This window comes from Mixophyes fleayi, chromosome 11, assembly GCF_038048845.1.
Source record: "Mixophyes fleayi isolate aMixFle1 chromosome 11, aMixFle1.hap1, whole genome shotgun sequence".
Lineage (NCBI taxonomy): Eukaryota > Metazoa > Chordata > Amphibia > Anura > Limnodynastidae > Mixophyes > Mixophyes fleayi.
In genome coordinates this window covers 11,208,567-11,231,969 of record NC_134412.1, presented here as the reverse complement: position 1 = coordinate 11,231,969, position 23,403 = coordinate 11,208,567, and the positions used below count along the sequence as shown (strand labels likewise).

The 23,403-nt window shown below is 44.0% G+C and overlaps 1 protein-coding gene across 2 annotated transcripts in view; it reads right to left on the bottom strand.

Annotated features, from left to right (window-relative positions):
• LOC142107846 (uncharacterized) overlaps positions 1–21,013 on the bottom strand; it is a 36,141-nt gene extending 15,128 nt beyond the window's left edge. For both annotated transcript variants that reach the window (XM_075191480.1, XM_075191481.1), the window contains exon 1: positions 20,796–21,013. In XM_075191480.1, the coding sequence (XP_075047581.1) occupies positions 20,796–20,847 (52 nt within the window). In that variant the 5' untranslated portion in view covers positions 20,848–21,013. The remainder of the gene's footprint in view (positions 1–20,795) is intronic.
• Between the last annotated feature and the right edge of the window lie 2,390 nt (positions 21,014–23,403).

Sequence of the window (23,403 nt, the reverse complement as noted above, 5' to 3'; positions counted from 1 at the left end):
CTCACAACGTTGAAAAAATGATGTTTATAAAAATGAATAATCAATTCCTCAATGAAGTACAGCACTGCCCTCCAGATACTACAGAGGGACCTGTGGTTGTGGAGTCCAGCGGGGACGAATTGATAATGTGTGATGAGGAGGAAGTACACACTGTAGGGGGAGAGGAATCAGAGGTTGAGGATGAGGATGACATCTTGCCTCAGTAGAGCCTGTTTAGTCTGTACAGGGAGAGATGAATAGCTTTTTTGGTGTGGGGGCCCAAACAAACCAATCATTTCAGCCAAAGTTGTTTGGTAGGCCCTGTCGCTGAAATGATTGGTTTGTTAAAGTGTGCATGTCCTATTTAAACAACATAAGGGTGGGTGTGAGGGCCCAAGGACAATTCCATCTTGGACCTTTTTTTTTTGCATTATATGACCAATCAACAGTCGTTTGCCATGTTCAAAAAGTAAAACCAAATTTAAAAAAATACAAGAAATTAAACCAAAAGTAAAATGCCGTGTCATAATTTAAAACAAGAGGTATTGACGTGCTCTAAAACTACTGTATTGTTGTTTATATTTTATAAACACTACACTTGAAAGCTTGAGTCTTTCAATAAAAAAGTAACTGTCCATTGCACGAATATTTGCAACAGGGACAATTTTAGGGTTAAGAAAGTCAACTAATAACACTTCGACGCTGTCTGTCTTTATAAACACTACACTTGGAAGTTGGAGGAGGTATTGTGGCCCCGGCACCAAATTTACTACCGGGGCCACTCCACTGTGCAGTCCATATTTAGGTGTATCAGATATTAAACAACGGTGACAGTTGATGCCCAATTTTTTAATTATATTGTGGCCTCGGTACCAAATTGTGTACCGGGGCCACCCCACTATGCAGTCCAGATACTTGTTTGGTGGAATTCTGACACGTGGAGGGTTTTTTAATTATATTGTGGCCTCGGTACCAAATTGTGTACCGGGGCCACCACACTACGTAGTCCAGATACTTGTTTGGTGGAATTCAGACCAGTTGAGGGTTTTATTATTATATTGTGTGGACCACTCTATCTATACCACACTACAACTCTATACCACTCTATTTCATACTTTAATTCTATTTCATACTTTAATTCTATTTAATACTTTAATTCTATTTCATACTTTAATTCTATTTCATACTTTAATTCTATGACTAATTACCATAAAGAGGAACAAAATAAACCAATTTTACCAAAAGTATAATATGACTTAGACTTACAAACACTACACTTGAAAGATCGTGCCTTTAAATGAAAAAGTCAGTCTTCATTGCACGACTATGTGCAACAGGGACAGTTTTTTGGGTTTACAAAGTCAACGAATAACACTTCGACCCTGTCTGTCTTTAACATACTTGATGGGATCTCAATGACGAATTGTCTGTACCATGTTTGGAGGAGGTATTGTGGCCCCGGTACCAAATTGGGTACCGGGGCCACCCCACTATGCAGTCCAGATACTTGTTTGGTGGAATTCTGACACGTGGAGGGTTTTTTAATTATATTGTGGCCTCGGTACCAAATTGTGTACCGGGGCCACCACACTACGCAGTCAAGATAGATAGATGCGTATCATAGATAAAGTTCATTCAGTGGTGTGGGGCAAATTGAAAAATATTCAAAATGCACTGACATTATCAAAAACAAGAGGTTGTCACACGCTAAAACTCCAACATGTATATGATGGAGAGGATGGAGGAGCAGCCGTATGTGTAGTGTAATGCAGACCTGTTGAAGGTTTTTTATATATTTTATTGTGGTGCCCAGTGCCCACTCCTCTAGGCAGTCCAGGTACATTTATTGGTGCGAATCATAAAAGTTCAGGGTTTTTAATATATCTTGTGGTGACCCACTCCTATACGCAGTCCAGGTACATTTATTGGTGCGATTCATAAAAGTTCAGGGTTTTTAATATATCTTGTGGTGACCCACTCCTCTACGCAGTCCAGGTACATTTATTGGTGCGAATCATAAAAGTTCAGGGTTTTTAATATATATTGTGGTGACCCACTCCTCTACGCAGTCCAGGTACATTTATTGGTGCGATTCATAAAAGTTCAGGGTTTTTAATATATTGTGGTGACCCACTCCTCTACGCAGTCCATGTACATTTATTGGTGCGATTCATAAAAGTTCAGGGTTTTTAAGATATCTTGTGGTGACCCACTCCTCTACGCAGTCCAGGTACATTTATTGGTGTGAATCATAAAAGTTCAGGGTTTTTAATATATCTTGTGGTGACCCACTCCTATACGCAGTCCAGGTACATTTATTGGTGCGATTCATAAAAGTTCAGGGTTTTTAATAGATATTGTGGTGACCCACTCCTCTACGCAGTCCAGGTACATTTATTGGTGCGAATCATAAAAGTTCAGGGTTTTTAATATATCTTGTGGTGACCCACTCCTATACGCAGTCCAGGTACATTTATTGGTGCGATTCATAAAAGTTCAGGGTTTTTAATAGATATTGTGGTGACCCACTCCTCTACGCAGTCCAGGTACATTTATTGGTGCGAATCATAAAAGTTCAGGGTTTTTAATATATCTTGTGGTGACCCACTCCTCTACGCAGTCCAGGTACATTTATTGGTGCGAATCATAAAAGTTCAGGGTTTTTAATAGGGATGAGCGCGCTCGGATTTCTGAAATCCGAGCCCACCCGAACGTTGCGGATCCGAGTCGGATCCGAGACAGATCCGGGTATTGGCGCCAAATTCAAAAGTGAAACTGAGGCTCTGACTCATAATCCCGTTGTCGGATCTCGCGATACTCGGATCCTATAAATTCCCCGCTAGTCGCCGCCATCTTCACTCGGGCATTGATCAGGGTAGAGGGAGGGTGTGTTAGGTGGTCCTCTGTGCTGTTTAGTTCTGTGCTGTTTAGTTCTGTGCTGTTTAGTTCTGTGCTGTTTAGTTCTGTGCTGTTTAGTTCTGTGCTGTTTAGTTCTGTGCTGTTTAGTGCTGTGCTGTTTAGTGCTGTGCTGTGCTGTGCTGTGCTGTGTTCTGCAGTATCAGTCCAGTGGTGCTGTGTGCTGTGCTCTGTCCTTCTGAGGTCAGTGGTGCTGCTGGGTCCTGTGCTGTGTCCTGTTCAGTCCAGTGGTGCTGTGTCCTGTGCTCTGTGCTTCTAAGGGCATAGTTATTTCCCCAATATTCCCCTGTGTTTAAAAAAATAAAAAAAAGTTTTTTTTATAAAATACCAAAAACTACTTTAATATTTTTTAATTACCACAAAATTTTCACAACCAATCCTGCAGTATAAGCCCATTGGTACTGCAATATTACCAAGTTCACACATTCAGCAGTAAAAGTCCAGTGGTACTGCAATATTACAAAGTTTACACATTCTGCAGTATCAGTCCAGTGGTGCTGTGTCCTGTGCTCTGTCCTGCTGAGTTCCGTAGTGCTGCTGGGTCCTGTGCCGTGTCCTGTTCAGTCCAGTGGTGCTGTGTCCTGTGCTCTGTGCTTCTAAGGGCATAGTTATTTCCCCATTATTCCCAAGTTTGTAAAAAATAAAAAAAAAGTAAAAAAAAATAAAAAAATTAAAAAAAAAAAAAAATATATAATAATTATAACCAAATTTGCAAAACCAATCCAGCATTATAAGTCCATTGGTACTGCAATATTACCAAGTTCACACATTCAGCAGTAAAAGTCCAGTGGTACTGCAATATTACAAAGTTTACACATTCTGCAGTATCAGTCCAGTGGTGCTGTGTCCTGTGCTCTGTCCTGCTGAGTTCCGTAGTGCTGCTGGGTCCTGTGCCGTGTCCTGTTCAGTCCAGTGGTGCTGTGTCCTGTGCTCTGTGCTTCTAAGGGCATAGTTATTTCCCCATTATTCCCAAGTTTGTAAAAAATAAAAAAAAAGTAAAAAAAAATAAAAAATTAAAAAAAAAAAAAATATATATAATAATTATAACCAAATTTGCAAAACCAATCCAGCATTATAAGTCCATTGGTACTGCAATATTACCAAGTTCACACATTCAGCAGTAAAAGTCCAGTGGTACTGCAATATTACAAAGTTTACACATTCTGCAGTATCAGTCCAGTGGTGCTGTGTCCTGTGCTCTGTCCTGCTGAGTTCCGTAGTGCTGCTGGGTCCTGTGCCGTGTCCTGTTCAGTCCAGTGGTGCTGTGTCCTGTGCTCTGTGCTTCTAAGGGCATAGTTATTTCCCCATTATTCCCAAGTTTGTAAAAAATAAAAAAAAAGTAAAAAAAAATAAAAAATTTAAAAAAAAAAAAATATATATAATAATTATAACCAAATTTGCAAAACCAATCCAGCATTATAAGTCCATTGGTACTGCAATATTACCAAGTTCACACATTCTGCAGTATCTTGTGCTACATATAATGGAGACCAAAAATTTGGAGGATAAAGTAGGGAAAGATCAAGACCCACTTCCTCCTAATGCTGAAGCTGCTGCCACTAGTCATGACATAGACGATGAAATGCCATCAACGTCGTCTTCCAAGCCCGATGCCCAATCTCGTAGTACCGGGCATGTAAAATCCAAAAAGCCCAAGTTAAGAAAAAGTAGCAAAAAGAGAAACTTAAAATCATCTGAGGAGAAACGTAAAGTTGCCAATATGCCATTTACGACACGGAGTGGCAAGGAACGGCTTAGGCCCTGGCCCGTGTTCATGACTAGTGGTTCAGCTTCACCCACGGATCTTAGCCCTCCTCCTCCTCCCCCCCCCTACAAAAAATTGAAGAGAGTTATGCTGTCAGCAACAAAACAGCAAACAACTCTGCCTTCTAAAGAGAAATTATCACAAATCCCCAAGGCGAGTCCAAGCGTGTTGGTGGTTGTCAAGCCTGACCTTCCCATCACTGTACGGGAAGAGGTGGCTCGGGAGGAGGCTATTGATGATGTAGCTGGCGCTGTGGAGGAACTTGATGATGAGGATGGTGATGTGGTTATTGTAAATGAGGCACCAGGGGGGGAAACAGCTGATGTCCATGGGATGAAAAAGCCCATCGTCATGCCTGGTCAGAAGACCAAAAAATGCACCTCTTCGGTCTGGAGTTATTTTTATCCAAATCCAGACAACCAATGTATGGCAATATGTAGCTTATGTAAAGCTCAAATAAGCAGGGGTAAGGATCTTGCCCACCTAGGAACATCCTCCCTTATACGTCACCTGAATAACCTTCATAGTTCAGTGGTTAGTTCAGGAACTGGGGCTAGGACCCTCATCGGTACAGGGACACCTAAATCCCGTGGTCCAGTTGGATACACACCAGCAACACCCTCCTCGTCAACTTCCTCCACAATCTCCATCAGATTCAGTCCTGCAGCCCAAGTCACCAGCCAGACTGAGTCCTCCTCAATACGGGATTCATCCGAGGAATCCTGCAGCGGTACGCCTACTACTGCCACTGCTGCTGTTGCTGCTGTTAGTCGGTCATCTTCCCAGAGGGGAAGTCGTAAGACCGCTAAGTCTTTCACCAAACAATTGACCGTCCAACAGTCGTTTGCCATGACCACCAAATACGATAGTAGTCACCCTATTGCAAAGCGTATAACTGCGGCTGTAACTGCAATGTTGGTGTTAGACGTGCGCCCGGTGTCCGCCATCAGTGGAGTGGGATTTAGAGGGTTGATGGAGGTATTGTGTCCCCGGTACCAAATCCCCTCGAGATTCCACTTCACTAGGCAGGCGATACCAAAAATGTACAGAGAAGTACGATCAAGTGTCCTCAGTGCTCTTAAAAATGCGGTTGTACCCACTGTCCACTTAACCACGGACATGTGGACAAGTGGTTCTGGGCAAACGAAGGACTATATGACTGTGACAGCCCACTGGGTAGATGCATCCCCTTCCGCAGCAACAGCAACAGCTGCATCAGTAGCAGCATCTACAAAATGGCTGCTCATGCAAAGGCAGGCAACATTGTGCATTACAGGCTTTAATAAGAGGCACAACGCTGCCAACATATTAGAGAAAATGAGGGAAATTATCTCCCAGTGGCTTACCCCACTTAGACTCTCATGGGGATTTGTGGTGTCAGACAATGCCAGTAACATTGTGCGGGCATTAAATATGGGCAATTTCCAGCACGTCCCATGTTTTGCCCACACCATTAATTTGGTGGTGCAGCATTACCTCAAGAGTGACAGGGGTGTGCAGGAGATGCTTGCGGTGGCCCGCAAAATTGCTGGACACTTTCGGCATTCAGCCAGTGCCTACCGCAGACTAGAGGCACATCAGAAAAGCTTGAACCTGCCCTGCCATCACCTCAAACAAGAGGTTGTGACGCGCTGGAACTCCACCCTCTATATGCTGCAGAGGATGGAGGAGCAGCAAAAGGCCATTCAGGCCTACACAGCCACCTACGACATAGGCAAAGGAGTGGGGATGCGCCTGAGTCAAGCGCAGTGGAGACTGATTTCCGTGTTGTGCAAGGTTCTGCAGCCATTTGAACTTGCCACACGAGAAGTCAGTTCCGACACTGCCAGCTTGAGTCAGGTCATTCCCCTGATCAGGCTGTTGCAGAAGCAGCTGGAGAAAGTGAGGGAGGAGCTGGTAAGCCATTGCGATTACAGCAAGCATGTAGCTCTTGTGGATGTAGCCCTTCGTACGCTTTGCCAGGATCCGAGGGTGGTCACTCTTTTAAAGTCAGAGGAATACATTCTGGCCACCGTGCTCGATCCTCGGTTTAAAGCGTATGTTGTGTCTCTGTTTCCGGCGGACACAAATCTACAGCGGTGCAAAGACCTGCTGGTCAGGAGATTGTCCTCTGAAGAGGACCGTGACATGCCAACAGCTCCACCCTCATTTTCTTCCACATCTATGGCTGCGAGGAAAAAGCTCAGTTTTCCCAAAAGAGGCACTGGCGGGGATGCTGATAACATCTGGTCCGGACTGAAGGACCTGCCAACCATTGCAGACATGTCTACTCTCGCTGCATTGGATGCTGTCACAATAGAAAAAATTGTGGATGATTACTTTGCTGACACCATCCAAGTAGACATGTCAGACAGTCCATATTGTTACTGGCAGGAAAAAAAGGCAGTTTGGAAGCCCCTGTACAAACTGGCTCTATTTTACCTGAGTTGTCCCCCCTCCAGTGTGTACTCGGAAAGAGTTTTTAGTGCAGCGGGGAACCTGGTCAGTGAGCGGCGAAGGAGGTTGCTTCCTCACAACGTTGAAAAAATGATGTTTATAAAAATGAATAATCAATTCCTCAATGAAGTACAGCACTGCCCTCCAGATACTACAGAGGGACCTGTGGTTGTGGAGTCCAGCGGGGACGAATTGATAATGTGTGATGAGGAGGAAGTAGACACTGTAGGGGGAGAGGAATCAGAGGTTGAGGATGAGGACGACATCTTGCCTCAGTAGAGCCTGTTTAGTCTGTACAGGGAGAGATGAATAGCTTTTTTGGTGTGGGGGCCCAAACAAACCAATCATTTCAGTCAAAGTTGTTTGGTAGGCCCTGTCGCTGAAATGATTGGTTTGTTAAAGTGTGCATGTCCTATTTCAACAGCAGACCTCTCAACTGCAGCTCATCCCTCCTCTGCGGGGATAATGTCTCCTGTGCTCTGACACGTCACTCTGTGTACTCTCAGCCTCAGGATCTGACACTACAGCTACCATGCCTCTTGTAGCAGCCCTCACTCCAGGGCCTCTTCCATGTGCAGTGTCCCCCTCTCTCTTGGGTTCACTATAGTGGCATGGAGTTCTCCCCCTCATCCAGGGCACACATTCCTTGCCCTGGCTCAGTCACCACGCTCAGACTTCCAGGCAATGCTGGGGGAGCCTGGGAGCTTCCACCCCAGGTCCCCAGCTACAACTCTCCTCTCCTGTGTCTTCTCTCTCTTTCTGACACTTGAAAGATCGTGCCTTTAAATGAAAAAGTCAGTCTTGATTGCACGACTATGTGCAAGTGCAACAGGGACATTTTTTTGGGTTTACAAAGTCAAACAGTAACACTACGACCCTGTCTGTCTGGGGTCTGTCAATGACGAATTGTCTGGAGCATGTTTTGAGGAGGTATTGTGGCCCCGGTATCAAATTGGGTACCGGGGCCACCCCACTATGCAGTCCAGATACTTGTTTGGTGGAATTCCGACACGTGGAGGGTTTTTTAATTATATTGTGGCCTCGGTACCAAATTGTGTACCGGGGCCACCACACTACGCAGTCAAGATACTTGTTTGGTGGAATTCAGACCAGTTGAGGGTTTTATTATTATATTGTGTGGACCACTCTATCTATACCACACTACAACTCTATACCACTCTATTTCCTACTTTAATTCTATTTAATTCTATTTCCTACTTTAATTCTATTACTAATTAATTACCATAAAGAGGAACCAAAAAAACCAATTTTACCAAAAGTATAATATGACTTAGACTTACAAACACTACACTTGAAAGATCGTGCCTTTAAATGAAAAAGTAAGTCTTCATTGCACGACTATGTGCAACAGGGACAGTTTTTTTCTTTACAAAGTCAACTAATAACACTTGGACCCTGTCTGTCTTTAACATACTTAATGGGATCTCAATGACGAATTGTCTGTAGCATGTTTGGAGGAGGTATTGTGGCCCCGGTATCAAGTTGGGTACCGGGGCCACCCCACTACGCAGTCCAGATACTTGTTTGGTGGAATTCTGACACGTGGAGGGTGTATTTATTTTATTGTGGCCCCGGTATCAAGTTGGGTACCGGGGCCACCCCACTACGCAGTCCAGATACTTGTTTGGTGGAATTCTGACACGTGGAGGGTGTATTTATTTTATTGTGGCCCCGGTATCAAGTTGGGTACCGGGGCCACCCCACTACGCAGTCCAGATACTTGTTTGGTGGAATTCTGACACGTGGAGGGTGTATTTATTTTATTGTGGCCCCGGTATCAAGTTGGGTACCGGGGCCACCCCACTACGCAGTCCAGATACTTGTTTGGTGGAATTCTGACACGTGGAGGGTGTATTTATTTTATTGTGGCCCCGGTATCAAGTTGGGTACCGGGGCCACCCCACTACGCAGTCCAGATACTTGTTTGGTGGAATTCTGACACGTGGAGGGTGTATTTATTTTATTGTGGCCCCGGTATCAAGTTGGGTACCGGGGCCACCCCACTACGCAGTCCAGATACTTGTTTGGTGGAATTCTGACACGTGGAGGGTGTATTTATTTTATTGTGGCCCCGGTACCAAATTGTGTACCGGGGCCACCACACTACGCAGTCAAGATAGATAGATGCGTATCATAGATAAAGTACATTCAGTGGTGTGGGGCAAATTGAAAAATATTCAAAATGCACTGACATTATCAAAAACAAGAGGTTGTCACATGCTAAAACTCCAACATGTATATGATGGAGAGGATGGAGGAGCAGCCGTATGTGTAGTGTAATGCAGACCTGTTGAAGGTTTTTTATATATTTTATTGTGGTGCCCAGTGCCCACTCCTCTACGCAGTCCAGGTACATTTATTGGTGCGAATCAAACAAGTTGATGGTTTTCTTATTATATATATTGTGGTGACCCACTCCTCTACGCAGTCCAGGTACATTTATTGGTGCGAATCAAACAAGTTGATGGTTTTCTTATTATATATATTGTGGTGACCCACTCCTCTACGCAGTCCAGGTACATTTATTGGTGCGATTCATAAAAGTTCAGGGTTTTTAAGATATTGTGGTGACCCACTCCTCTACGCAGTCCAGGTACATTTATTGGTGCGATTCATAAAAGTTCAGGGTTTTTAATATATTGTGGTGACCCACTCCTCTACGCAGTCCAGGTACATTTATTGGTGCGAATCAAACAAGTTGATGGTTTTCTTATTATATATATTGTGGTGACCCACTCCTCTACGCAGTCCAGGTACATTTATTGGTGCGATTCATAAAAGTTCAGGGTTTTTAAGATATTGTGGTGACCCACTCCTCTACGCAGTCCAGGTACATTTATTGGTGCGAATCAAACAAGTTGATGGTTTTCTTATTATATATATTGTGGTGACCCACTCCTCTACGCAGTCCAGGTACATTTATTGGTGCGATTCATAAAAGTTCAGGGTTTTTAATATATTGTGGTGACCCACTCCTCTACGCAGTCCAGGTACATTTATTGGTGCGAATCAAACCAGTTGATGGTTTTCTTATTATATATATTGTGGTGACCCACTCCTCTACGCAGTCCAGGTACATTTATTGGTGCGATTCATAAAAGTTCAGGGTTTTTAAGATATTGTGGTGACCCACTCCTCTACGCAGTCCAGGTACATTTATTGGTGCGATTCATAAAAGTTCAGGGTTTTTAATATATTGTGGTGACCCACTCCTCTACGCAGTCCAGGTACATTTATTGGTGCGAATCAAACAAGTTGATGGTTTTCTTATTATATATATTGTGGTGACCCACTCCTCTACGCAGTCCAGGTACATTTATTGGTGCGATTCATAAAAGTTCAGGGTTTTTAAGATATTGTGGTGACCCACTCCTCTACGCAGTCCAGGTACATTTATTGGTGCGAATCAAACAAGTTGATGGTTTTCTTATTATATATATTGTGGTGACCCACTCCTCTACGCAGTCCAGGTACATTTATTGGTGCGATTCATAAAAGTTCAGGGTTTTTAATATATTGTGGTGACCCACTCCTCTACGCAGTCCAGGTACATTTATTGGTGCGAATCAAACCAGTTGATGGTTTTCTTATTATATATATTGTGGTGACCCACTCCTCTACGCAGTCCAGGTACATTTATTGGTGCGATTCATAAAAGTTCAGGGTTTTTAATATATTGTGGTGACCCACTCCTCTACGCAGTCCAGGTACATTTATTGGTGCGAATCAAACAAGTTGATGGTTTTCTTATTATATATATTGTGGTGACCCACTCCTCTACGCAGTCCAGGTACATTTATTGGTGCGATTCATAAAAGTTCAGGGTTTTTAAGATATTGTGGTGACCCACTCCTCTACGCAGTCCAGGTACATTTATTGGTGCGAATCAAACAAGTTGATGGTTTTCTTATTATATATATTGTGGTGACCCACTCCTCTACGCAGTCCAGGTACATTTATTGGTGCGATTCATAAAAGTTCAGGGTTTTTAATATATTGTGGTGACCCACTCCTCTACGCAGTCCAGGTACATTTATTGGTGCGAATCAAACCAGTTGATGGTTTTCTTATTATATATATTGTGGTGACCCACTCCTCTACGCAGTCCAGGTACATTTATTGGTGCGATTCATAAAAGTTCAGGGTTTTTAATAGGGATGAGCGCGCTCGGATTTCTGAAATCCGAGCCCACCCGAACGTTGCGGATCCGAGTCGGATCCGAGACAGATCCGGGTATTGGCGCCAAATTCAAAAGTGAAACTGAGGCTCTGACTCATAATCCCGTTGTCGGATCTCGCGATACTCGGATCCTATAAATTCCCCGCTAGTCGCCGCCATCTTCACTCGGGCATTGATCAGGGTAGAGGGAGGGTGTGTTAGGTGGTCCTCTGTGCTGTTTAGTTCTGTGCTGTTTAGTTCTGTGCTGTTTAGTTCTGTGCTGTTTAGTTCTGTGCTGTTTAGTGCTGTGCTGTTTAGTGCTGTGCTGTGCTGTGCTGTGCTGTGTTCTGCAGTATCAGTCCAGTGGTGCTGTGTGCTGTGCTCTGTCCTTCTGAGGTCAGTGGTGCTGCTGGGTCCTGTGCTGTGTCCTGTTCAGTCCAGTGGTGCTGTGTCCTGTGCTCTGTGCTTCTAAGGGCATAGTTATTTCCCCAATATTCCCCTGTGTTTAAAAAAATAAAAAAAAGTTTTTTTTATAAAATACCAAAAACTACTTTAATATTTTTTAATTACCACAAAATTTTCACAACCAATCCTGCAGTATAAGCCCATTGGTACTGCAATATTACCAAGTTCACACATTCAGCAGTAAAAGTCCAGTGGTACTGCAATATTACAAAGTTTACACATTCTGCAGTATCAGTCCAGTGGTGCTGTGTCCTGTGCTCTGTCCTGCTGAGTTCCGTAGTGCTGCTGGGTCCTGTGCCGTGTCCTGTTCAGTCCAGTGGTGCTGTGTCCTGTGCTCTGTGCTTCTAAGGGCATAGTTATTTCCCCATTATTCCCAAGTTTGTAAAAAATAAAAAAAAAGTAAAAAAAAATAAAAAAATTAAAAAAAAAAAAAAATATATAATAATTATAACCAAATTTGCAAAACCAATCCAGCATTATAAGTCCATTGGTACTGCAATATTACCAAGTTCACACATTCAGCAGTAAAAGTCCAGTGGTACTGCAATATTACAAAGTTTACACATTCTGCAGTATCAGTCCAGTGGTGCTGTGTCCTGTGCTCTGTCCTGCTGAGTTCCGTAGTGCTGCTGGGTCCTGTGCCGTGTCCTGTTCAGTCCAGTGGTGCTGTGTCCTGTGCTCTGTGCTTCTAAGGGCATAGTTATTTCCCCATTATTCCCAAGTTTGTAAAAAATAAAAAAAAAGTAAAAAAAAATAAAAAATTAAAAAAAAAAAAAATATATATAATAATTATAACCAAATTTGCAAAACCAATCCAGCATTATAAGTCCATTGGTACTGCAATATTACCAAGTTCACACATTCAGCAGTAAAAGTCCAGTGGTACTGCAATATTACAAAGTTTACACATTCTGCAGTATCAGTCCAGTGGTGCTGTGTCCTGTGCTCTGTCCTGCTGAGTTCCGTAGTGCTGCTGGGTCCTGTGCCGTGTCCTGTTCAGTCCAGTGGTGCTGTGTCCTGTGCTCTGTGCTTCTAAGGGCATAGTTATTTCCCCATTATTCCCAAGTTTGTAAAAAATAAAAAAAAAGTAAAAAAAAATAAAAAATTTAAAAAAAAAAAAATATATATAATAATTATAACCAAATTTGCAAAACCAATCCAGCATTATAAGTCCATTGGTACTGCAATATTACCAAGTTCACACATTCTGCAGTATCTTGTGCTACATATAATGGAGACCAAAAATTTGGAGGATAAAGTAGGGAAAGATCAAGACCCACTTCCTCCTAATGCTGAAGCTGCTGCCACTAGTCATGACATAGACGATGAAATGCCATCAACGTCGTCTTCCAAGCCCGATGCCCAATCTCGTAGTACCGGGCATGTAAAATCCAAAAAGCCCAAGTTAAGAAAAAGTAGCAAAAAGAGAAACTTAAAATCATCTGAGGAGAAACGTAAAGTTGCCAATATGCCATTTACGACACGGAGTGGCAAGGAACGGCTTAGGCCCTGGCCCGTGTTCATGACTAGTGGTTCAGCTTCACCCACGGATCTTAGCCCTCCTCCTCCTCCCCCCCCCTACAAAAAATTGAAGAGAGTTATGCTGTCAGCAACAAAACAGCAAACAACTCTGCCTTCTAAAGAGAAATTATCACAAATCCCCAAGGCGAGTCCAAGCGTGTTGGTGGTTGTCAAGCCTGACCTTCCCATCACTGTACGGGAAGAGGTGGCTCGGGAGGAGGCTATTGATGATGTAGCTGGCGCTGTGGAGGAACTTGATGATGAGGATGGTGATGTGGTTATTGTAAATGAGGCACCAGGGGGGGAAACAGCTGATGTCCATGGGATGAAAAAGCCCATCGTCATGCCTGGTCAGAAGACCAAAAAATGCACCTCTTCGGTCTGGAGTTATTTTTATCCAAATCCAGACAACCAATGTATGGCAATATGTAGCTTATGTAAAGCTCAAATAAGCAGGGGTAAGGATCTTGCCCACCTAGGAACATCCTCCCTTATACGTCACCTGAATAACCTTCATAGTTCAGTGGTTAGTTCAGGAACTGGGGCTAGGACCCTCATCGGTACAGGGACACCTAAATCCCGTGGTCCAGTTGGATACACACCAGCAACACCCTCCTCGTCAACTTCCTCCACAATCTCCATCAGATTCAGTCCTGCAGCCCAAGTCACCAGCCAGACTGAGTCCTCCTCAATACGGGATTCATCCGAGGAATCCTGCAGCGGTACGCCTACTACTGCCACTGCTGCTGTTGCTGCTGTTAGTCGGTCATCTTCCCAGAGGGGAAGTCGTAAGACCGCTAAGTCTTTCACCAAACAATTGACCGTCCAACAGTCGTTTGCCATGACCACCAAATACGATAGTAGTCACCCTATTGCAAAGCGTATAACTGCGGCTGTAACTGCAATGTTGGTGTTAGACGTGCGCCCGGTGTCCGCCATCAGTGGAGTGGGATTTAGAGGGTTGATGGAGGTATTGTGTCCCCGGTACCAAATCCCCTCGAGATTCCACTTCACTAGGCAGGCGATACCAAAAATGTACAGAGAAGTACGATCAAGTGTCCTCAGTGCTCTTAAAAATGCGGTTGTACCCACTGTCCACTTAACCACGGACATGTGGACAAGTGGTTCTGGGCAAACGAAGGACTATATGACTGTGACAGCCCACTGGGTAGATGCATCCCCTTCCGCAGCAACAGCAACAGCTGCATCAGTAGCAGCATCTACAAAATGGCTGCTCATGCAAAGGCAGGCAACATTGTGCATTACAGGCTTTAATAAGAGGCACAACGCTGCCAACATATTAGAGAAAATGAGGGAAATTATCTCCCAGTGGCTTACCCCACTTAGACTCTCATGGGGATTTGTGGTGTCAGACAATGCCAGTAACATTGTGCGGGCATTAAATATGGGCAATTTCCAGCACGTCCCATGTTTTGCCCACACCATTAATTTGGTGGTGCAGCATTACCTCAAGAGTGACAGGGGTGTGCAGGAGATGCTTGCGGTGGCCCGCAAAATTGCTGGACACTTTCGGCATTCAGCCAGTGCCTACCGCAGACTAGAGGCACATCAGAAAAGCTTGAACCTGCCCTGCCATCACCTCAAACAAGAGGTTGTGACGCGCTGGAACTCCACCCTCTATATGCTGCAGAGGATGGAGGAGCAGCAAAAGGCCATTCAGGCCTACACAGCCACCTACGACATAGGCAAAGGAGTGGGGATGCGCCTGAGTCAAGCGCAGTGGAGACTGATTTCCGTGTTGTGCAAGGTTCTGCAGCCATTTGAACTTGCCACACGAGAAGTCAGTTCCGACACTGCCAGCTTGAGTCAGGTCATTCCCCTGATCAGGCTGTTGCAGAAGCAGCTGGAGAAAGTGAGGGAGGAGCTGGTAAGCCATTGCGATTACAGCAAGCATGTAGCTCTTGTGGATGTAGCCCTTCGTACGCTTTGCCAGGATCCGAGGGTGGTCACTCTTTTAAAGTCAGAGGAATACATTCTGGCCACCGTGCTCGATCCTCGGTTTAAAGCGTATGTTGTGTCTCTGTTTCCGGCGGACACAAATCTACAGCGGTGCAAAGACCTGCTGGTCAGGAGATTGTCCTCTGAAGAGGACCGTGACATGCCAACAGCTCCACCCTCATTTTCTTCCACATCTATGGCTGCGAGGAAAAAGCTCAGTTTTCCCAAAAGAGGCACTGGCGGGGATGCTGATAACATCTGGTCCGGACTGAAGGACCTGCCAACCATTGCAGACATGTCTACTCTCGCTGCATTGGATGCTGTCACAATAGAAAAAATTGTGGATGATTACTTTGCTGACACCATCCAAGTAGACATGTCAGACAGTCCATATTGTTACTGGCAGGAAAAAAAGGCAGTTTGGAAGCCCCTGTACAAACTGGCTCTATTTTACCTGAGTTGTCCCCCCTCCAGTGTGTACTCGGAAAGAGTTTTTAGTGCAGCGGGGAACCTGGTCAGTGAGCGGCGAAGGAGGTTGCTTCCTCACAACGTTGAAAAAATGATGTTTATAAAAATGAATAATCAATTCCTCAATGAAGTACAGCACTGCCCTCCAGATACTACAGAGGGACCTGTGGTTGTGGAGTCCAGCGGGGACGAATTGATAATGTGTGATGAGGAGGAAGTAGACACTGTAGGGGGAGAGGAATCAGAGGTTGAGGATGAGGACGACATCTTGCCTCAGTAGAGCCTGTTTAGTCTGTACAGGGAGAGATGAATAGCTTTTTTGGTGTGGGGGCCCAAACAAACCAATCATTTCAGTCAAAGTTGTTTGGTAGGCCCTGTCGCTGAAATGATTGGTTTGTTAAAGTGTGCATGTCCTATTTCAACAGCAGACCTCTCAACTGCAGCTCATCCCTCCTCTGCGGGGATAATGTCTCCTGTGCTCTGACACGTCACTCTGTGTACTCTCAGCCTCAGGATCTGACACTACAGCTACCATGCCTCTTGTAGCAGCCCTCACTCCAGGGCCTCTTCCATGTGCAGTGTCCCCCTCTCTCTTGGGTTCACTATAGTGGCATGGAGTTCTCCCCCTCATCCAGGGCACACATTCCTTGCCCTGGCTCAGTCACCACGCTCAGACTTCCAGGCAATGCTGGGGGAGCCTGGGAGCTTCCACCCCAGGTCCCCAGCTACAACTCTCCTCTCCTGTGTCTTCTCTCTCTTTCTGACACTTGAAAGATCGTGCCTTTAAATGAAAAAGTCAGTCTTGATTGCACGACTATGTGCAAGTGCAACAGGGACATTTTTTTGGGTTTACAAAGTCAAACAGTAACACTACGACCCTGTCTGTCTGGGGTCTGTCAATGACGAATTGTCTGGAGCATGTTTTGAGGAGGTATTGTGGCCCCGGTATCAAATTGGGTACCGGGGCCACCCCACTATGCAGTCCAGATACTTGTTTGGTGGAATTCCGACACGTGGAGGGTTTTTTAATTATATTGTGGCCTCGGTACCAAATTGTGTACCGGGGCCACCACACTACGCAGTCAAGATACTTGTTTGGTGGAATTCAGACCAGTTGAGGGTTTTATTATTATATTGTGTGGACCACTCTATCTATACCACACTACAACTCTATACCACTCTATTTCCTACTTTAATTCTATTTAATTCTATTTCCTACTTTAATTCTATTACTAATTAATTACCATAAAGAGGAACCAAAAAAACCAATTTTACCAAAAGTATAATATGACTTAGACTTACAAACACTACACTTGAAAGATCGTGCCTTTAAATGAAAAAGTCAGTCTTGATTGCACGACTATGTGCAAGTGCAACAGGGACATTTTTTTGGGTTTACAAAGTCAAACAATAACACTACGACCCTGTCTGTCTGGGGTCTGTCAATGACGAATTGTCTGGAGCATGTTTTGAGGAGGTATTGTGGCCCCGGTATCAAATTGGGTACCGGGGCCACCCCACTATGCAGTCCAGATACTTGTTTGGTGGAATTCCGACACGTGGAGGGTTTTTTAATTATATTGTGGCCTCGGTACCAAATTGTGTACCGGGGCCACCACACTACGCAGTCAAGATACTTGTTTGGTGGAATTCAGACCAGTTGAGGGTTTTATTATTATATTGTGTGGACCACTCTATCTATACCACACTACAACTCTATACCACTCTATTTCCTACTTTAATTCTATTTAATTCTATTTCCTACTTTAATTCTATTACTAATTAATTAACATAAACAGGAACCAAAAAAACCAATTTTACCAAAAGTATAATATGACTTAGACTTACAAACACTACACTTGAAAGATCGTGCCTTTAAATGAAAAAGTAAGTCTTCATTGCACGACTATGTGCAACAGGGACAGTTTTTTTCTTTACAAAGTCAACTAATAACACTTGGACCCTGTCTGTCTTTAACATACTTAATGGGATCTCAATGACGAATTGTCTGTAGCATGTTTGGAGGAGGTATTGTGGCCCCGGTATCAAGTTGGGTACCGGGGCCACCCCACTACGCAGTCCAGATACTTGTTTGGTGGAATTCTGACACGTGGAGGGTGTATTTATTTTATTGTGGCCCCGGTATCAAGTTGGGTACCGGGGCCACCCCACTACGCAGTCCAGATACTTGTTTGGTGGAATTCTGACACGTGGAGGGTGTATTTATTTTATTGTGGCCCCGGTATCAAGTTGGGTACCGGGGCCACCCCACTACGCAGTCCAGATACTTGTTTGGTGGAATTCTGACACGTGGAGGGTGTATTTATTTTATTGTGGCCCCGGTATCAAGTTGGGTACCGGGGCCACCCCACTACGCAGTCCAGATACTTGTTTGGTGGAATTCTGACACGTGGAGGGTGTATTTATTTTATTGTGGCCCCGGTATCAAGTTGGGTACCGGGGCCACCCCACTACGCAGTCCAGATACTTGTTTGGTGGAATTCTGACACGTGGAGGGTGTATTTATTTTATTGTGGCCCCGGTATCAAGTTGGGTACCGGGGCCACCCCACTACGCAGTCCAGATACTTGTTTGGTGGAATTCTGACACGTGGAGGGTGTATTTATTTTATTGTGGCCCCGGTATCAAGTTGGGTACCGGGGCCACCCCACTACGCAGTCCAGATACTTGTTTGGTGGAATTCTGACACGTGGAGGGTGTATTTATTTTATTGTGGCCCCGGTACCAAATTGTGTACCGGGGCCACCACACTACGCAGTCAAGATAGATAGATGCGTATCATAGATAAAGTACATTCAGTGGTGTGGGGCAAATTGAAAAATATTCAAAATGCACTGACATTATCAAAAACAAGAGGTTGTCACATGCTAAAACTCCAACATGTATATGATGGAGAGGATGGAGGAGCAGCCGTATGTGTAGTGTAATGCAGACCTGTTGAAGGTTTTTTATATATTTTATTGTGGTGCCCAGTGCCCACTCCTCTACGCAGTCCAGGTACATTTATTGGTGCGAATCAAACAAGTTGATGGTTTTCTTATTATATATATTGTGGTGACCCACTCCTCTACGCAGTCCAGGTACATTTATTGGTGCGAATCAAACAAGTTGATGGTTTTCTTATTATATATATTGTGGTGACCCACTCCTCTACGCAGTCCAGGTACATTTATTGGTGCGATTCATAAAAGTTCAGGGTTTTTAAGATATTGTGGTGACCCACTCCTCTACGCAGTCCAGGTACATTTATTGGTGCGATTCATAAAAGTTCAGGGTTTTTAATATATTGTGGTGACCCACTCCTCTACGCAGTCCAGGTACATTTATTGGTGCGAATCAAACAAGTTGATGGTTTTCTTATTATATATATTGTGGTGACCCACTCCTCTACGCAGTCCAGGTACATTTATTGGTGCGATTCATAAAAGTTCAGGGTTTTTAAGATATTGTGGTGACCCACTCCTCTACGCAGTCCAGGTACATTTATTGGTGCGAATCAAACAAGTTGATGGTTTTCTTATTATATATATTGTGGTGACCCACTCCTCTACGCAGTCCAGGTACATTTATTGGTGCGATTCATAAAAGTTCAGGGTTTTTAATATATTGTGGTGACCCACTCCTCTACGCAGTCCAGGTACATTTATTGGTGCGAATCAAACCAGTTGATGGTTTTCTTATTATATATATTGTGGTGACCCACTCCTCTACGCAGTCCAGGTACATTTATTGGTGCGATTCATAAAAGTTCAGGGTTTTTAATATATTGTGGTGACCCACTCCTCTACGCAGTCCAGGTACATTTATTGGTGCGAATCAAACAAGTTGATGGTTTTCTTATTATATATATTGTGGTGACCCACTCCTCTACGCAGTCCAGGTACATTTATTGGTGCGATTCATAAAAGTTCAGGGTTTTTAAGATATTGTGGTGACCCACTCCTCTACGCAGTCCAGGTACATTTATTGGTGCGAATCAAACAAGTTGATGGTTTTCTTATTATATATATTGTGGTGACCCACTCCTCTACGCAGTCCAGGTACATTTATTGGTGCGATTCATAAAAGTTCAGGGTTTTTAATATATTGTGGTGACCCACTCCTCTACGCAGTCCAGGTACATTTATTGGTGCGAATCAAACCAGTTGATGGTTTTCTTATTATATATATTGTGGTGACCCACTCCTCTACGCAGTCCAGGTACATTTATTGGTGCGATTCATAAAAGTTCAGGGTTTTTAATATATTGTGGTGACCCACTCCTCTACGCAGTCCAGGTACAATTATTGGTGCGAATCATAAAAGTTCAGGGTTTTTAATATATATTGTGGTGACCCACTCCTCTACGCAGTCCAGAAAGATACCTTGTTGCAACGTTTTGGACTAATAACTATATTGTGAGGTGTTCAGAATACACTGTAAATTAGTGGAAATGCTTGTTATTGAATGTTATTGAGGTTAATAATAGCCTAGGAGTGAAAATAAGCCCAAAAACTTGATTTTTAAACTTTTTATGTTTTTTTCAAAAAAAATCCGAATCCAATACCTTAAATCCGAACCGAGACCTTTCGTCAAGTGTTTTGCGAGACAAATCCGAACCTCAAAAATAACGAAAATCCGGATCCAAAACACAAAACACGAGACCTCAAAAGTCGCCGGTGCACATCCCTAGTAGAGAGTAGGAACTGGAGAGGGTAAAGGTGATCCTAGTGAAGTACAGAGTAGGGACATTGATACCCCTCGATTTTTAGAGCAGTACAGAAACAAGATATCAGTTCATGGAGTGAGATTATTAAAATTAGATAAAGTGGGGAAAAGTGTCCATTTTCTGGGGTGTTCCTTGGCGTGTAGAGGGGACCGTGGCAATTTCCACTCTGCTGTACGATGTCTAAGTGGCACCAGCTGCCAGACTGACGTACCTGTGGCACAGGCAGGTGCAGTGTGGCGGAGCAGACAGGTCTTAGCAGAGATAATGTTAGATTTGTGTAGTTAAATTGTGTATATATATATATATATATATATATATATATATATATGTGTGTGTGTGTGTGTGTGCTGTGTACAGAATAAGGCAATAGTCACTTACCATAATGAAGCAGAAGGAGTAGAGCACAGACCAGACTGACATCGCTGCCCATATCCTGTGTTGCTGGGATATCAGAGTGAGGAGCAGAGAGCTGGAGACATGTCAGTGCTGAGCTCTCACAGGTGACAGTAACAGGTGTGTTTCCTGTGGTCTCCTGGAAGATGACGGAGAGCAGTGTCTGAGGAGTGTGTGGAGAGAGCACAGTGTAACAGGTACAGGACACCTCTACTCCACATTCCACACCCTTCCTGTAGCGGAGGCGTTTCTGCAGCTTTATGTATTACAATAACAAAATTGACTGACTGTGTTATATTCTCTCAGACGTCATCACCAGTATATAATACATTTATCATTTCCTTTTCTTACTAAGTCCCTTTTCATACTCCTCTTCTTCTTTATGTATGGATAAATACACAGTATCACTTCCTTGTTCTATATGCTGGACAGTGCTACATGTTCTGTGTCTGTTGTTAATCTGTGAGCATAATCTGTGAGGACAACTGCACAGTGCCACTTCTCTTGTTGTGTATGACATTCTAGTATCTATCTATAGACAGCGCCACTGCACATGCCGGATGGATAGCCAATGATTTAGTCACCTGACTATTGGTCTGATTCATCTTCGAATACATTTGCGTGCCGTATATTGCGTAAAATTGCTATGCGCCAGAACAGGACTTATACCAATTGCATTTAATTCATGTCTGCACGCAAATGGCTCTTCCAACTGCCTATGACTTGAAAGACGAGAAAATCGGTGGGAATGGGTCAGACTATCAGAGGTGATGTACAGTATGGGCATGCAGAGGTCGAGGGAATGAACATGCAGCTGATTCAAGTTCAGGGCATCTCTTCGGTACAAGGATTTTAGCCGTATCCCTTGGACCAGCTACAGGGCAGGTGTAAGTGCCGGCTGATAGTGATGACTACACGTATGCATACATGCATTTGCAAACAAGAGAAAATATGGGAATATATTTTAAGTACAGTATGCATTTAGAACATTCTGATTTATGTTTTTTATTAATGATTATAGTATTTACAGTTGTACATTCATTTTATAAAATACTTTTTTTTGCATGTGGGACATTATATTATACATATGCGCATGTGCGTATCCCGTAGTCTGTTCTGTCTGTCTACATACAGCAAGTATTGACAGACTGTACTCATACCCAGATTTAAAGGAAAACGTTTCTTGAGATCCACTTGCATTAGAATACGTGCATACAAGTTATGTACGTCTTTTTTAAACGCAAGTTGCATACACATTGCATTCGAAGATAAGCTAGGCCCTATATGGCTGTATTAGCCATATGGGTCTTTTAATGTTTGCAAGTGTTATAAATTAATGAATTTTTAACAGAGCTTGTGTGAAGATACAGGTTTATCTGGCCCAATTATACCCACTTCACACTGACTGGCTGCCCAGGAGTGCCTTACTATGCCAGGGAAGCCTACCCTGTACCTTCTAGGGATCCTATAGTCACAACAGTACATTTATTGTAATAAAAACGATCACTAGAATTCTATATAAAAACAGTAAATAAATGCCAGGCAGGTTTATCACATTATCTGTCCCTTACCCCATTAGCTTATGGAGTTACAGCCATCCGGATGATCTGACTTGTTGAATCCTGACTGTGAGGCCTGACAATCACTTCTCTACTCAGTCCAGCAGAATGCTAGACTTCAACACGCGAGTTCTTCCAAGCATGACAGCAAAAAGACCAACTTCCTCTCCTGCCTCTCACTATTTCCTCTATACCCTGAAGTTTTCCCAAGCTCCAGGGGCTGGGTCAGGGGTGGCCTTAGATAGTGGGATCCTCTGAGTGTGTCTATCTGTCAAAAGGGGCTGTTACAGGGCTGCACCTTCTCATCCCAATACTTCCCTTGGTCCCCTGCCGGGCTGACACCAAAGTGTCTGGATGAATAGAACCTGAGACTATGGGGACATAATTGACACTACTTGTAACCCCTTACAAGCTTTTCAGCCAGAACTAGCTCTCAGCTGATCAGGACTTCCTGTAGATAAACAAGGTGGGGAATAAATGCAGCTAGAGCCCCCTCACCTGTATCCTGGAACTGGACCTCACTCGATCCTTACCCATAAAACTCCTGGCTTCAATTTAAGAACAATGTATAACAGTATCACTGCAATATCAACAATACACATTTTCACAATGGGTAACATCAGTGGCGCACGCAGGGGGGGTTTCTGAGTCTCTAGAAACCCCCCTCCCCCTGCGCTAACTAAGTGGCCACTGTCCTATACAGCAGCCGCGGCGCTGTCAAAGAAGTGTCCGCGGCGGTGCTGTATTGTATACAGCACCGCCACGGACACTTCTTTGACAGCGCCGCGGCTGCTGTATTGGACAGCGCTGGCGAAACGGAGCTGCTGCGCATGCGCAGCAGCTCTCTCTCAGGGTTTTTTTGGGGGGGGGGGTTTTGGGGTCGGCGGGGGAAACCCCCCCCGACAATCCTCCGTGCGCCCCTGACCCCTGAACATATACTGAAAAAGTCATCTATATAGGCATGGCTACAATGCTCCCTTATCCATATGTAATCAGACACTGCATTTGCACTCTGGTAAGCAGAGGAACATTAA